Source organism: Ovis aries, chromosome 4 (genome assembly GCF_016772045.2).
Source record: "Ovis aries strain OAR_USU_Benz2616 breed Rambouillet chromosome 4, ARS-UI_Ramb_v3.0, whole genome shotgun sequence".
Classification (NCBI taxonomy): domain Eukaryota; kingdom Metazoa; phylum Chordata; class Mammalia; order Artiodactyla; family Bovidae; genus Ovis; species Ovis aries.
Window position 1 is genome coordinate 73,561,719 of NC_056057.1, and position 17,762 is coordinate 73,579,480.

General features: G+C 39.1%; 1 protein-coding gene across 3 annotated transcripts in view; it reads right to left on the reverse strand.

The window, feature by feature from the left end:
- Positions 1–406: 406 nt before the first annotated feature.
- The window catches only part of STK31 (serine/threonine kinase 31), a 93,043-nt gene continuing 75,687 nt past the window's right edge, over positions 407–17,762 (reverse strand). For all 3 annotated transcript variants that reach the window (XM_027968673.3, XM_042248671.2, XM_042248672.2), the window contains exons 23-24: positions 7,196–7,264; positions 407–794 (exon numbers count right to left, since the gene is read on the reverse strand). In XM_027968673.3, the coding sequence (XP_027824474.2) occupies positions 567–794; positions 7,196–7,264 (297 nt within the window). In that variant the 3' untranslated portion in view covers positions 407–566. The remainder of the gene's footprint in view (positions 795–7,195; positions 7,265–17,762) is intronic.

Consider the following 17,762-nt stretch of genomic DNA (forward strand, 5'->3'; position numbering starts at 1 on the left):
TTCCATGACACCCCTCTTCCACAGGATGAGTATCCCTTCTGTGTAATCACATAAAATCTGTCTAGAGCTATCATCAGATATTCTACATTGTATTATGAAGATCTGTTTAGATCTCCAACTTTCTCAACAGATGTATGTGCTTTTAAGTGTAAGAACCATGTTAAATTTATCTTTATATTCCCAGAACTGGGAATAAAGCAGATGCCAACTACCATCTGTTAAACAAAAGTATCACCCTTCATCGTGAACTGGCCTACATACTGTAACTCTGTATAGAACCTGTCCAACAATCTAATAACCTTTTCTATTACAAGTAATATAGTCTGATTATGCAATTTCAAAAAGTAACTACAGACAGAAAATCCTTCCTTAATAACTCCAGTTAAATGAAATTTCAAAGTATACATTTTTTTTTGCATAGCCAAACATCTTTTATTTTTTACAACTAGAATACCAAAGATACAACCCAACTAGCTCCAGAACACTTCCAGATTTTTTGTTTATTTAACCAAACTAAACAAAGGTTTTAAAAGGAACATCTGCAACAACAAAAGAATACTAATCTATCAATCAAAGCTGGCTTCACCATTTCTTGTCTTTTCCTTATTTTTATCCAAGTTCTTCACCTTTAATTCTTCTTCCTCTTTTTTGAGGATGTATTCAGTATCTTTCTCTGAGTTTGGCACTGATTTTCCCTTTGGTAGCAAGAAACAGTCAGCATTCAAAACCTGCTCGGCAGTCATTGAACTTCTACAACAGATCAAACTACAGAGGAGGGATTTGACATTATCATCCTGCAGGAAAAAAAGAGATGTTACAAAGCAAAAATAAAATCAAAATGAGTAAAAGGACAAACTTGTAATAAGGAGTACCCAATTCAAAAATAATCTCAATTAATGATATAGAGCTAAAATCAATTTTTCCCATTTTTTAAAGCTTTTTACCAAAATCAACTAGTTTTTATTGGAAAGGGATTAATCTAGTATTAAAACAATGGAATCAAATGACAGGGGGGTTAATGCAGAAGGGAAAATAAAAGAATCACAACTGAAACATTTATCAAAAACAAGTGAAATTCCCAAAAAACACCTAATATTTTTTTACTTTCCATTTTCCCTTTTCTTAGGGTAGTAGTCAGAATTTGACAATGAAAATTTTACATATAAGTGCCTCTGTCTGAAACGATAGCCTCCTTTACTTGGTCAACTGCTTTTGGTTTCACTTCTGAAATGATCTCTTGAAACACATCCACCACCACGAACATTACCATGATCATCATTATGGAGGTCAGAATTTATAATGTACCACAATTTCAAAGCACATTATTTTGTTATCACATGTTAATAACACTATCATGTTCTTCTTCCATTAATTCCACCTCCCAAAGTATGTTTTTTCTTTTTTGTTCCCTGTGGATGACTCCAATCAGAGCACATTTTATCTGGAATAAAAATCACCTATTTACTGCTAGTGTCCTCTAAGGAATATAAGACCAGAAATTTTACTTTCTCATTTCATCCCCAACAATGAGCACAGTGATAGAGCAGGTATTCAGTTTACATCTGGTAACTGAATGAATGTCAATGCCCATACTGTACTCTACAGAGTATGTTTTTAAACATAGTTAAAATGTTTAAGATAGTGACAGAGTCAATTCATAGGCAGATTGATTAAGAATTCTGGGGATCCCCAAGGAGAGAGGGGTCTGGGATTCTTGAGGAGATAGGGGTCTGGAATTCTCAAGGAAGAGGAAAGGACAAACTTTTTTTCCTCTACATTCCTTAGTCTTAGTCACATAAAACATTTTTAATCTTTAAGCCTGATGTATCTATAACTGATGATTACACAACAAACAACTCAGTTTAAACTCTGTACTAAGATTGAGAAGCTCTATACAGTCAACAAAAACAAGACCAGGAGCTGACTGTGGCTCAGATCATGAACTCCTTATTGCCAAATTCAGACTTATATTGAAGAAAGTAGGGAAAACCACTGGACCATACAGGTATGACCTAAATCAAATCCCTTATGATTACACAGTGGAAGTGAGGAATAGATTTAAGGGTCTAGATCTGACAGACAGAGTGCCTGATGAACTGTGGAATGAGGTTTGTGACATTGTACAGGAGACAGGGATCAAGACCATCCCCATGGAAAAGAAATGCAAAAAAGCAAAATGGCTGTCTGGGAGGCCTTACAAATAGCTGTGAAAAGAAGAGAGGCGAAAAGCAAAGGAGAAAAGGAAAAAAATAAGCATCTGAATGCAGAGTTCCAAAGAATAGCAAGAAGAGATAAGAAAGCCTTCCTCAGCGATCAATGCAAAGAAATAGAGGAAAAGAACAGAATGGGAAAGACTAGAGATCTCTTCAAGAAAATTAGAGATACCAAGGGAACATTTCATGCAAAGATGGGCTCGATAAAGGACAGAAATGATCTGGACTTAACAGAAGCAGAAGATATTAAGAAGAGGTGGCAAGAATACATGGAAGAACTGTACAAAAAAGATCTTCATGACCCAGATAATCGTGATGATGTGATCACTAATCTAGAGCCAGACATCTTGGAATGTGAAGTCAAGTGAGCCTTAGAAAGCATCACTATGAACAAAGCTAGTGGAGGTGATAGAATTCCAGTAGAGCTATTTCAAATCCTGAAAGATGATGCTGTCAAAGTGCTGCACTCAATATGCCAGCAAGTTTGGAAAATTCAGTAGTGGCCACAGGACTGGGAACGGTCAGTTTTCATTCCAATTCCAAAGAAAGGCAATGCCAAAGAATGCTCAAACTACCGCACAATTGCACTCATCTCACATGCTAGTAAAGAAATGCTCAAAATTCTCCAAGCCAGGCTTCAGCAGTACGTGAACCGTGAACTCCCTGATGTTCAAGCTGGTTTTAGAAAAGGCAGAGGAACCTGAGACCAAATTGCCAACATCCGCTGGATCATGGAAAAGCAAGGGAGTTCCTGAAAACATCTATTTCTGCTTTATTGACTATGCCAAAGCCTTTGACTGTGTGGATCACAATAACCTGTGGAAAATTCTGAAAGAGATGGGATTACCAGACCACCTAACCTGCCTCTTGAGAAATCTGTCTGCAGGTCAGGAAGCAACAGTTAGAACTGGACATGGAACAGACTGGTTCCAATAGGAAAAGGAGTACTTCAAGGCTGTATATTGTCGCCCTGCTTATTTAACTTCTATGCAGAGTACATCATGAGAAACGCTGGACTGGAAGAAACACAAGCTGGAATAAAGATTGCTGAGAGAAATACCAATAACCTCAGATATGCAGATGATACCACCCTTATGGCAGAAAGTGAAGAGGAACTCAAAAGCCTCTTGATGAAAGTGAAAGAGAAGAGTGAAAAAGTTGGTTAAAGCTCAACATTCAGAAAAGGAAGATCATGGCATCTGGTCCCATCACTTCATGGGAAATAGATGGGAAACAGTAGAAAGAGTGTCAGACTTTATTTTTGGGGGCTCCAAAATCACTGCAGATGGTGACTGCAGCCATGAAATTAAAAGACGCTTACTCCTTGGAAGGAAAGTTATGACCAACCTAGATAGTATATTCAAAAGCAGACATTACTTTGCCGACTAAGGTCCATCTAGTCAAGGCTATGGTTTTCCTGTGGTCATGTATGGATGTGACAGTTGGGCTGTGAAGAAGGCTGAGCACCAAAGAATTGATGCGTTTGAACTGTGGTGTTGGAGAAGACTCTTGAGAGTCCCTTGGACTGCAATGAGATCCAACCAGTCCATTCTGAAGGAGATCAACCCTGGGATCTTTGGAACGAATGATGCTAAAGCTGAAGCTCCAGTACTGTGGACACCTCATGCGAAGAGTTGACTCATTGGAAAAGACTCTGATGCTGGGAGGGATTGGGGGCAGGAGGAGAAGGGGACGACAGAGGATGAGATGGCTGGATGGCATCACAGACTCGATGGACGTGAGTCTGAGTGAACTCCGAGAGATGGTGATGGACAGGGAGGCCTGGCGTGCTGCGATTCATGGGGTCGCAAAGAGTCGGACACAACTGAGTGACTGAACTGAACTGAACTAAGGAGTATAGAACAACAATTTATCCTGCTTGAGGACAATTTCTCCTTCCTGAAAACCTTCTGGCTAAGATTACCTTAAAATGTAAATTATAGGAGTGGGTCTAGTAAGATCTTTACAACCTCCAGATATTCCTTTGATTTATTGCAATAACTAATTATCAAGTATGTAAAGTGAATCACTCAGTCGTGTCTGACTCTTTGTGACCCTGTGGACTGCAGCCCACCAGGCTCCTCTGTCCATGGGATTCTCCAGGCAAGAATACTGGAGTGGGTTGCCATTTCCTTCTCCAGGGGATCTTGCCAACCCAGGAATCGAACCCAGGTCTCCTGCATTGCAGGCAGACACAGGCAGACACTTGCATCTGCCTGCGTCTGCTACATAAAAAGTATGTAACTCCCTTGCTAACATGAGCAAGGGGGCACTCTTTCTGCCCCCTTGTGATGTCTATGTCAGAAGTTTTCTCTATCTTTTATACTTTAATAAAACTTTATTACACAAAAGCTCTGAGCAATCAAGCCTCATCTCTGCCCCCAGATTGAATTCTCCTCTGGAGGTAAAGAATCCCAGTGTCTTTCCTGGTTCAGCAACAGCCTTCCAATAGTACCTTTAGTATGTTTTGTTTTTATTGTTTAGTCACTAAGGTGTGTCTGATTCATTTGTGACCTCATGCACTGTGGCCTGCTAGACTCTATCATGGGATTTTCCAGGTAAGGAGACTGGAGTGGGTTGCCATTTCCTTCTCCAAGGGATCTTCCTAACCCAGGGATAGAACCTGTGTCTCCTGCATTGGGAGGCAAATCCCTAGCACTAAGTCACCCGGGAAGCCCAATGAGATACTAGTATACATCTCTAAGAATGGCCACAATCCAAAATACTGACTGAATAGCAGTAAGGCTGTGGAGCAACTCTCATTTATTGCTGATAGCAACCAAAACTCAAAAATGGTACTTAGAAGACAATTCTATATTATTTAAAACTACTATTAAAAACCATACTATTTTAAAATACTATTACCATATAATCCAACAATTGCACTCCAAGGAAATAAAAACTTATGTCCACACAAAAAGCTGCACATGGATGTTTATTGCAGTTTCATTCATAATTTGTCAAAACCTGGAAACAACCAAGCTGTCCTTCGGTAGGTGAACGTACAAATAGACTGTGGTACATACAGATAATGGAAAAAGGTTAATAATAAATGAACTATCAAACCATGAAAAGATGTGAAGGAATCTTACATGCATATGATTATGTGGGAAAAAGCCAATTTTAAGAGGCTACATACTGTATGGTTCCAATTATATGACATTCTGGAAAAGTCAAAACTATGGAGACAAGAAAAAGATCAGTCTTCAGGGGTTTGGAGAAAGTAGAAATGAACAGGTAGAGTATAGAGGATTTTTATAGCAGTGGAAATACTCTGTATATTAATGGTAGATATATGGCATTATACATGTGTTCAAACTTTAAGAATGTACCACACTAAGAGTAAGCCCTAATATAAACGATGGACTTAAGGCAACAGCGATGTCAGTGGAGGTTATCACCTGCAACAAATAACTCCGCTAGGGAATGTTGATAATGGATAAACTATGTATGAGAGAGAAGGAGATATATGGGAAATCTCTACCTTCTATTCACTTTTGCTATAAATCTTAAAATCGCTCTTAAAGCCATAAAAGCAGTTGTAAAACATAAAATAAATAATTTCTTTAAAAAAAAACTGGCAAGAGAACTTGTACAGCCTGATGATTATACTTAAAAAAAAATTACTATTATTATTTTTTGGCTGCACTGGATCTTCACTGCTGCATGAGACCTTTCTCTATTTGTGCTAGAAGGGCTGTTTTCTAGTTGTGACGTGTGCACTTCTCATTGTGGTGGCTTCTCTTGTTGCAGAACAAGGGCTCTAGGGCACGTGGCCTTCAGCTGTTGCAGCCCACAGCCTTAGCTGCCCTGCAATATGTGAAATCTTCCCAGAGCAGGGAGCAAACCCACGTCCCCTGAAATGGTAGGAGGATTTGTAACCACTGAACCACGAGGGAATATCATTATACTTTTGTAGACTTGTTTACTGCCATATTTAACCCCTTAACATCTAGTCACACTGGGGATGATTCCATTACAAAAGACTTTTATGTTTTCATGTCTTAGTTCAGATACTGTCTTTACCTGAAATGCCTTGTACCTCATTCTAACTTTCATAAAATCCTAATTCAACCTTGAAGATTCACTTCAAATAACTATGCGGTGGCATTTACCAATAGCTTCTTCCCTCCATCTTTTCCTGACAAATTAAATATTTGCTTCCTCCAAACTATTTTCTTAAAATTCTATATATACAGATATTGGTTGTTTACTTGTTCATATTTCTAAATCATTAATTTCTTCAATGTTTCAATCCTAAAAAGCAGACCCTAGTTCAATTCCTGATATAGAACAGACTCAAAATATGTTGGTTGTATACATATGTATATCTCAAAGCAATATGAATAGCATAGATGTACGACAAAGAAAAGATACAGCTGCTGCTGCTGCTAAGTCACTTCAGTCGTGTCTGACTCTGTGTGACCCCATAGACGGCAGCCTACCAGGCTCCCCTCTCCCTGGGATTCTCCAGGCAAGAACACTGGAGGGGGTTGCCATTCCCTTCTCCAATGCATGAAAGTGAAAAGTGAAAGTGAAGTCGCTCAGTTGTGTCCGACTCTTAGCGACCCCATGGACTGCAGCCTACTAGGCGCGTCTGTCCATGGGATTTTCCAGGCAAGAGTACTGGAGTGGGGTGCCATTGCCTTCTCTGAAAGATACAGCTAGGTACTTATAAAAAGTAGAAAAACACTAATTTTAATAAAATATTATCTTTGAAGATATAGAAACTACTGCTTTTCCTTAATTATTACACAGATTATATATATAATCTATTTTAAAAATTCCAGTAGTAATCTATAGCAATAATTTTCTGGCAATGGTGTAAGTAGGGCACTTAAATTTTTTCAATACTTATTTACTGGGAACGTTATTTGCATTCTTAAAAAAATTAGAGGATTTCTTCAGTTAAATAAGTTGATACTACTGCTCACACCTATATCACAGGTTTCTAACAAGTAAATGACAAAAAGGTCACATACCAAATGAAACTGATCCATCTTCGGGATTCCATCCTCATTAGTTTCAAATTCCTGATTCTGAACTGAAAGCTGTTAAAGAAATGAGAATGAATAAATTCCAAACATACTAAAATACCGATCCCACAGCAAAGGCAACTCTGGAAACTGTTAAGGTTCTAGAGAGGAGAAGAACTCAAAGAAAGCATATTAGTCCTTGCAAGAAAAAAAAACAAAAAACTTTCATAACAACTACCAGGAAGTCCCTGGGGTTCCTAACATATCAATGCACACATGCTAAGCACATTGAATACTTCATTTTACAAGCAAATATATTAAAATACAGTGGCTTATAAGGTGTTGGTTTCACACATACTCGTACGTTAAACACAAAGAAAATTTATCATGCAACTTTCCTTCTTCCCTGATAACTGTGTTCAAAACATTCTTGTTAAAATTTTATGAATTATTAAATATGAAGAATTTCTTATGTACAAGTTCAGTTCAGTCACTCAGTCGTGTTCAACTCTTTGCAGCCCCATGAATTCTAGCACGCCAGGCCTCCCTGTCCATCACCATCTCCCGGAGTTCACTCAGACTCATGTCCATCGAGTCAGTGATGCCATCCAGCCATCTCATCCTCTGTCGTCCCCTTCTCCTCCTGCCCCCAATCCCTCCCAGCATCAGAATCTTTTCCAATGAGTCAACTCTTTGCATGAGGTGGCCAAAGTACTGGAGTTTCAGCTTTAGCATCATTCCTTCCAAAGAAATCCCAGGGCTGATCTCCTTTAGAATGGACTGGTTGGATCTCATTGCAGTCCAAGGGACTCTCAAGAGTCTTCTCCAACACCACAGTTCAAAAGCATCCATTATCTGGTGCTCAGCCTTCTTCACAGTCCAACTCTCACATCCATACATGACCACAGGGAAAACCACAGCCTTGACTAGACGGACCTTAGTTGGCAAAGTAATGCCTCTGCTTTTGAATATGCTATCTAGGTTGGTCACAACTTTTCTTCCAAGGAGTAAGCGTCTTTTAACTTCATGGCTGCAATCACCGTCTGCAGTGAATTTGGAGCCCCCAAAAATAAAGTCTGACACTGCTTCTACTGTTTCCCCATCTATTTCCCATGAAGTGATGGGACCGGATGCCATGATCTTCGTTTTCTGAATGTTAGGCTTTAAGCCAACTTTTTCACTATCCTCTTTCACTTTCATCAAGAGGCTTTTGAGTTCCTCTTCACTTTCTGCCATAAGGGTGGTGTCATCTGCATATCTGAGGTTACTGATATTTCTCCTGGCAATCTTGATTCCAGCTTGTGTTTCTTCCAGTCCAGCGTTTCTCATGATGTACTCTGCATAGAAGTTAAATAAGCAGGGCGACAATATACAGCCTTGACGTACTCCTTTTCCTATTTGGAACCAGTCTGTTGTTCCATGTCCAGTTCTAACTGTTGCTTCCTGACCTGCATACAGATTTCTCAAGAGGCAAGTCAGGTCGTCTGGTAATCCCATCTCTTTCAGAATTTTCCACAGGTTACTGTGATCCACACAGTCAAAGGCTTTGGCATAGTCAATAAAGCAGAAATAGATGTTTTTCTGGAACTCTCTTGCTTTTTCCATAATCCAGCGGATGTTGGCAATTTGACCTCTGGTTTCTCTGCCTTTTCTAAAACCAGCTTGAACATCAGGGAGTTCACGGTTCACGTACTGCTGAAGCCTGGCTTGGAGAGTTTTGAGCTTTACTTTACTAGCATGAGATGAGTGCAATTGTGAGGTAGTTTGAGCATTCTTTGGCTATGCCTTTCTTTGGGCTGGGATGAAAACTGACCTTTTCCAGTCCCATGGCCACTGCTGTTTTCCAAATTTGCTGGCATATTGAGTGCAGCACTTTCACAGCATCGTCTTTCAGGAGTTGAAATAGCTCTACTGGAATTCCATCACCTCCACTAGCTTTGTTCGTAGTGATACTTTCTAAGGCTCACTTGACTTCACATTCCAGGATGTCTGGCTCTAGATGAGTGATCACACCATCGTGATTATCTGGGTTGTGAACATCTTTTTTGTACAGTTCTTCTGTGTATTCTTGCCACCTCCTCTTAATATCTTCTGCTTCTGTTAGGTCCATACCATTTCTGTCCTTTATCGAGCCCATGTTTGCATGAAATGTTCCCTTGGTATCTCTAATTTTCTTGAAGAGATCTCTAGTCTTTCCCATTCTGTTCTTTTCCTCTGTTTCTTTGCACTGATCGCTGAAGAAGGCTTCCTTATCTCTTCTTGCTATTCTTTGGAACTCTGCATTCAGATGCTTATATCTTTCCTTTTCTCCTTTGCTTTTCGCTTCTTCTTTTCACAGCTATTTGCAAGGCCTCCCCAGACAGCCATTTTGCTTTTTTGCATTTCTTTTCCATGGGGATGGTCTTGATCCCTGTCTCCTATACAATGTCATGAATCTCATTCCATAGTTCATCAGGCACTCTATCTATCAGATCTAGGCCCTTAAATCTATTTCTCATTTCCACTGTATAATCATAAGGGATTTGATTGAGGTCATACCTGAATGGTCTAGCGGTTTTCCGTACTTTCTTCAATTTGAGTCTGAATTTGGCAATAAGGATTTCATGATCTGAGCCACAGTCTGCTCCTGGTCTCGTTTCTGTTGACTATATAGAGCTTCTCCATCTTTGGCTGCAAAGAATATAATCAGTCTGATTTTGGTGTTGACCATCTGGTGATGTCCATGTGTAGAGTCTTCTCTTGTGTTGTTGGAAGAGGGTGTTTGCTATGACCAGTGCATTTTCTTGGCAAAATAGTCTTTGCCCTGCTTCATTCCGCATTCCAAGGCCACATTTGCCTGTTACTCCAGGTGTTTCTTGACTTCCTACTTTTGCATTCCAGTCCCCTATAATGAAAAGGACATCTTTTTTGGGTGTTACTTCTAAAAGGTCTTATAGGTCTTCACAGAACCGTTCAACTTCAGCTTCTTCAGCATTACTGGTTGGGGCATAGACTTGGATTACTGTGATATTGAATGGTTTGCCTTGGAGACGAACAGAGATCATTCTGTCGTTTTTAAGACTGCATCAAAGTACTGCATTTCAGACTCTTTTGTTGACCATGATGGCTACTCCATTTCTTCTGAGGGATTCCTGCCTGCAGTAGTAGATATAATGGTCATCTGAGTTAATTTCACCCATTCCAGTCCATTTTAGTTCGCTGATTCCTAGAATGTCGACGTTCACTCTCACCATCTCGTCTGACCACTTCCAATTTGCCTTGATTCATGGACCTGACATTCCAGGTTCCTATGCAATGTTGCTCTTTACAGCATCAGACCTTGCTTCTATCACCAGTCACATCCACAGCTGGGTATTGTTTTTGCTTTGACTCCATCCCTTCATTCTTTCTGCAGTTATTTCTCCACTGATCTCCAGTAGCGTGTTGGGCAGCTATTGACCTGGGGAGTTCCTCTTTCAGTACAAATATACTCTAAATCCCATGTATCTATCACCCAGCCCTGACAACCATCAACCAATGACAACTTTTGCCCTATGTACAAATCCATGCATATTATTTTTGAAATTCTACACATCTCATAATTTTATCTATAAATATTTTAGTATATACTTCTAAAAGGTGAAGTCTTATTTTGACATAATCACAAAATCACACTTGTTGTTCTGTCGCTAAGTTGTGTCTGACTCTGCGAACCCAGGAACTATAGGACACCAGGTTTCCCTGTCCTCCACTATCTCCCAGAGTTTGTTCAAACTCCTGTCCATTGAATCAGTGATGCTATCCAATCATCTCATCCTCTGCTGCCTGCTTCTCCTCCTGTCCTCAGACTTTTGCAGCACCAGGGTCATTTCCAATGAATCAGCTCATTGCATCAGGAAGCCAAAGTATTGGAGCTTCAGTATCAATTCTTCCAATTATATTAAGGATTCATTTCTTTTAGGATTGACTGGTTTGATTTCCCCTCAGTCCAAGGGATTCTCTAGAGTCTTCTCCAGCACCACAATTCAAAAGCATCAATTCTGTGGTGCTCAGCCTTCTTTATGGTCAAAGTCTCACATCCATAAATGACTACTAGAAAAAACCATAGCTTTGATTATACAGTCCTTTACTGGCAAAGTGATGTCTCTGCTTTTTTACTTGCTGCCCATATATTCCATCATTTTTCTTCCAAGGAACAAGCATCTTTCAATTTCACGGCTGCGGTCACCATCCACAGTGATTTTGGCACCCAAGAAAATAAAATCTGTCACTGTTTCCACTCTTCCCTACCTATCTGCCATGAAGAGATATTTCTAAAAGATAAAGTCTTATTTTGACAGTCACAATACCACATTGAAAATTAATATAAAATATCATTTTCAAATTTTTAATCATCTCATACTTTACTTTTATATCATTTAAGTTTAGATCCAAATAAATTCCATATATTATAATTAAAAAATGAGCAAAGCCACTTCTAATATCTTCCTGTTCTTCATCACTAAGTACAACTATAAAGGCTGAAAATAACATAACATATAATCAAAGGAGAGCTCCACAGGTCAAAAGAGGAAGGAAAACTGATGAAAAGTCCCAGAACTGGACTACAACACAGTGACAAGGTGTCTTATGACTTTCTTCCACTAAAAAGAGATAAAGTCTTATTCTGACACAATCACAGTATCACAATAAAAATTAGTAATTCTCTTTAATATAAAATACCCAGTTTTTGTTTTTTTTTTAATCACTCAAATAGGGTAAACTCAAAGAAAACTAACTACATTCCTAAAAACTGAAAGTAAATTAATGAAATTAATGAAAACTAATGAAATTAACAAAATTAAATAACATTTATGAAAAGTGAAAGCAAAGAAAAAATCTTAAGTGAAAATAAGCATAAGAAACATTACCTACATGGTAATAGAAATTTGACTAAAAGAGATTTTCTCATGCAAAACCATGGAAACAATAAGTGGGACATTTTCAACTGATAAAAAGAAAGAATTTTCAACCACAAATTCTATATTCAGTGAAACTCTCAGGAAAGAAGGTGAAATCAAGCAGTTTTCAGATGACGGAAAACTAAAGGAATTTGTCACTATGAGACTTAAAGAATGGCTAAAAGAAATACTTCAAACAGAAAGGAAATAATTTTTCTAAAAAAGGAGTATTGGAACATTAGAAAAGAAGAAATGACAATGTAAAGAACAGACACATGAATAAATACCAAAGACTTTCCTTCCTGTCATGAGTTTCCTAAATCATATATGATGACTCACACAGAAGTTATAACACTATTTTGATGTTCAACATAATGATATTTAAAAGTGGGGTGGGTGAAGCAACTTAAATAGAAGGCTTCAGCACTTTGGTCAAACTGTTAGAACGCTCATACCAGTAGAATGGGGAAGACACACAAATGTGAAAAAAGCTATTATCAAAAAGACAAGAAAGAACAAGTGCTGGAGAGGATGTGGAAAAAAAGGAATCTTGGAATCTTTGTACACTATTGATGACACTGTAAATTAGTGCAGCTGCTATGTAAAAATTCAGAGAATTCTCAATTAGGAACAGGACTTGTATATGACTCAGCTATTCTACCTCTGAATATTTATCCAAATAACACAAAACCACTCATTAACAGCGATGGGGATTTGGGACAAATCATCTCATTTCTCTTTGCCTCAGGATCCTCACTTATAAGGCTAATGTAAGAATTAAAGTGGCTAAATACTTAAAAAGTAACTAATGCATGGCACACACTCCATAAGTGTTATCTACTTTTTAAAAATTTCAGATAACTTGGTACATATTAGTAACATAAGGCTCAAAATTCTCCAAGCCAGGCTTCAGCAGTATGTGAATTGTGAACTTCCAAATGTTCAAGCTAGTTTTAGAAAAGGCAGAGAACCAGAGATCAAATTGCCAACATCCGCTGGATCACTGAAAAAGCAAGAGTTTGAAGAGGAACTAAAAAGCCTCTTGATGAAAGTTAAAGAGGAGAGTGAAAAAGTTGGCTTAGAGCTCAACATTCAGAAAACGAAGATCATGGCATCCAGTCCCATCACTTCATGGGAAATAGATGGGGAAACAGTGGAAACAGTGTCAGACTATTTTTTTGGGCTCCAAAATCACTGCAGATGGTGATTACAGCCATGAAATTAAAAGATGCTTACTCCTTGGAAGGAAAGTTATGACCAATCTAGATAGCATATTAAAAAGCAGAGACATTACTTTGCCAACAAAGGTCTGTCTAGTCAAGGCTATGGTTTTTCCAGTGGTCATGTATGGATGTGAGAGTTGGACGGTGAAGAAAGCTGAGTGCCGAAGAATTGATGCTTTTGAACTGTGGTGTTGGAGAAGACTCTTGAGAGTCCCTTGGACTGCAAGGAGATCCAACCAGTCCATTCTGGAGTCTGAGTAAACTCCGGGAGTTGGTGATGGACAGGGAGGCCTGGAGTGCTGCAATTCATGGGGTCGCAAAGGGTCAGACACGACTGAGTGACTGGACTGAACTGACCTAACATATAGTTAGCAATGTATATACTGTCTCTATGAGGGTCCCTGGTCTTATTACCAAGAACAACTATAATTAAATGTTGACAATAGTTGAATCTGGCTGAAGATAAGGGGTTTCCTTATTTCTTCCTTTGCTTTAAATATGTAAAACTTTCCACAACAACAGTTAAGGCAGTATCTGTGCTTGTCCTGACTTACTGACTTGCTTTTACCTGAGGGATAATGATTTATGTAACAGATTAAGTTTCTCATAATGGTTGGAAGAAAGATAAGAGCTATCCTAGTGACTCATTCATCAGGGATGGGAAACAGGTTTGTTTATAAATACCAACTCTGTTCAGTCAATGCTGCTGCTTAATGGGTGCTGTCTGAGGTCATGTAAGAGCTCAGTGAACATGATTATCATCATGTTGCAGTGTCTACTATGAGCATAGAAGAAAGGAATGGCAACATATACACTGTATATTATCAGCTTTAAGTAGGTTTTTGTGGTGTGCATTTTGAAGCACTCCCACTCATGGCTCCACTTTATATCCACACCCTTTTTTTTCTTTCTTCTCATCTTCAATCTATAATGTCCTGTTCTGCTTTCAATACCCCCATGAACTGTCTTATAGCCTTTCTGGAACAAAACAAGATATTTTGCAAATGAAGGTAAAGTTAGCCAGAAGGAAGGCATATATATACAATGCTGAAACTCCGGCAAAAGGACTACTTTTTTAAAAATTAATTGATACATTTTTAATCGGAGGAACACTGGTTTACAGTTCTGTGTTGGTTTCTGCTGTGTAACAATGCAAATCATTCAAGATTTACTCTCTTAAATGTGAGAATCACAACAAACAGGTGACACAAGAAGTTATGAAAATAAAAAACACCAGGCAAGGGAGGTCTGTAAGTGAAAACTTCAGCAGGTTGTGAGCTAAATCCTTAGACATGCCAATGTTTAATAGATAGGCAGTACTAAAGAGGATTAAAATAAATGCCCAAACATAAGGCAAAGGAATAATTTAGTAGGTGGTGTATCATAAAAAATTATTACCTTGGATATTTTTGCAGATAGATCAGACTTACCCATAATTTCAGGCTGAAGGAAAGGTGAAAAGTAAGAGAAATAGACTAAAGATACAGTGAAGGTCGAGGGCACATGCAGAAGGCTTGCAATGAAGAAAGAGCACTTTAATTCTCTGAGACAGAAGAAGACAGAAAACTGGATAAAGAGACAACCAGTTTGTAGACAGAAGCACTGAAATTCGATGGAAAGCACATTACCATGATCTCAGTTGTTGTTGTTGTTGTTGTTGTTGTTTTTTAAGGCAAGGTCTACTTAAATGAATGGGGACGAAATTTAGGCAGGGGCCTGAGGATAGCAGTAAAAGGTTTAAGTAATCATTGAGGGAAATATGAGAATGAACGGGCAGGTGAAAGGACTAAAAGAAAGCCTGAGACCTAAAAGAACTGAGACTGATGGGGTGTCAACATTCTTCAAAAGCATTCACTTCCCAAGGTATTCAAGGGATCCCATTTCACACTAGTATCCACTTTTAAATCTGAATAAAACACAATCAACAAACCTAAGACGACTCAGAAAGGCGGAAACGAGAAGGTAAAATGGTAAGAAGAAGGTGAGGTGACGAGGAACCTTGGGACTTAAGAAATGACACAATGGTGAATTCTGCGGGTTTTGACTCTCCTATATCTCACACTGGATGCTAGAGAAGTCTGCAACCCAGAAATGGCAAGAGCCATAGACCAAAAAAGTCCCAAGAAAAGCCTACTACATCTAGTCAAAGGACTGGGAATAGGGTCTTGTAGAACAGAAAATGCTTTTGGTTCAGTTCAGTCGCTCAGTCGTGTCTGACTCTGCGACCCCATGAACCCCAGGACGCCAGGCCTCCCTGTCCATCACTAACTCCCAGAGTTTACCCAAACTCATGTCCAATGAGTTGGTGAAGCCATCCAACCATCTCATCCTGTGTCATCCCCTTTTCCTCCTGCCCTCAATCTTTCCCACATCAGGGTCTTTTCAAATGAGCCAGTTCTTCGCATCAGGTGGCCAAAGTATTGGAGTTTCAGCTTCAACATCAGTCCTTCTAATGAACACCCAGGACCGATCTCCATTAAGATGGACTGGTTCAATCACCTTGCAGTCCAAGGGACTCTCAAGAGTTTTCGCCATACCACAGGTCAAAAGCATCAATTCCTCAGTGCTCAGCTTTCTTTATAGTTCAACTCTCATATCCATACATGACTACTGGAAAAACCACAGCCTTGACTAGACGAACCTTTGCTGACAAAGTAATGTCTCTGCTTTTTAATATGCTGTCTAGGTTGGCCCTAACTTTCCTTCCAAGGAGTAAGCTTTTAATTTTGTCTTTTAATTTCATGGCTACAATCACCATCTGCAGTGATTTTGGAGCCCAAAAAGATAAGGTCTGCCACTGTTTCCCCATCTATTTGCCATGAAGTGATGGGACCAGATGCCATGATCTTAGTTTTCTGAATGATAAGCTTTAAGCCAAACTTCACTCTCCTCTTTCACTTTCATCAAGAGGCTATTTAGTTCTTCTTTGCTTTCTGCCATAAGGATGCTGCATATCTGAGGTTATTGAATTTCTCCCAGCAATCCTGATTCTAGCTTGTGCTTCTTCCAGCCCAGCGTTTCTCATGAGGTACTCTGCATAGAAGTTAAATAAGCAGGGTGACAATATACAGCCTTGACATACTCCTTTTCCTATTTGGAATCAGTCTGTTGTTCCATGTCCAGTTCTAACTGTTGCTTCCTGACCTGCATACAGATTTCTCAAGAGGCAGGTCAGGTGGTCTGGTATTCCCATCTCTTTCAGAATTTTCCATAGTTTATTGTGATCCACACAGTCAAAGGCTTTGGCATAGTCAATAAAGCCGAAATAGATCTTTTTCTGGAACTCTCTTGCTTTTTCGACGATCCAGTGGATGTTGGCAATTTGATCTCTGGTTTCTCTGCCTTTTCTAAAACCATCTTGAACATCTGGGAATTCACGGTTTACATATTGCTGAAGCCTGGCTTGGAGAATTTTGAGCATTACTTCACTAGCATGTGAGATGAGTGCAATTGTGTGGTCGTTTGAGCATTCTTTGGCATTGCCTTTCTTTGGGATTGGAATGAAAACTGATCTTTTCCAGTCCTGTGGCCACTGCTGAGTTTTCCAAATTTGCTGGCATATTGAGTGTAGCACTTTCACAGCATCATCTTTCAGGATTTGAAACAGCTCCACTGGAATTCTATCACCTCCACTAGCTTTGTTCGTAGTGATGCTTTCTAAGGCCCACTTGACTTCACTTTCCAGGATGTCTGGCTCTAGGTGAGTGATCACACCATCGTGATTATCTGGGTCGTGAAGATCTCTTTTGTATAGTTCTTTCGTGTATTCTTGCCACCTCTTCTTAATATCTTCTGCTTCTGTTAGGTCCATACCATTTCTGTCCTTTATCGAGCCCATCTTTGCATGAAATGTTCCCTTGGTATCTCTGATTTTCTTGAAGAGATCTCTAGTCTTTCCCATTCTATTGTTTTCTTCTATTTCTTTGCACTGATTGCTGAGAAAGGCTTTCTTATCTCTCCTTGCTCTTCTTTGGAACTCTGTACTCAAAAGGGTATATCTTTCCTTTGCTTTTTGCCTCTCTTCTTTTCACAGCTATTTGTAAGGCCTCCTCAGACGGCCATTTTGCTTTTTTGCTTTTCTTTTTTTGGGGATGGTCTTGATCCTTATCTCCTATAGAATGTCAGGAACCTCCACCCATAGTTCATCAGGCACTTTGTCCATCAGATCTAGTGTCTTAAATCTATTTCTCATTTCCTCTGTATAATCATAAGGGATTTGATTTAGGTCATACCTGAATGATCTAGTGGTTTTCCCTACTTTCTTCAATTTAAGTCTCAATTTGGCAATAAGGAGTTCATGAGCTATTCCACAGTCTGCTCCCGGTCTTGTTTTTGCTGACTGTATAGAGCTTCTCCATCTTTGGCTGCAAATAATATAGTAATAGTCTCTATTCCAGCCAAATACCAAGGGAAAAACTGTGTCAGCAAGGC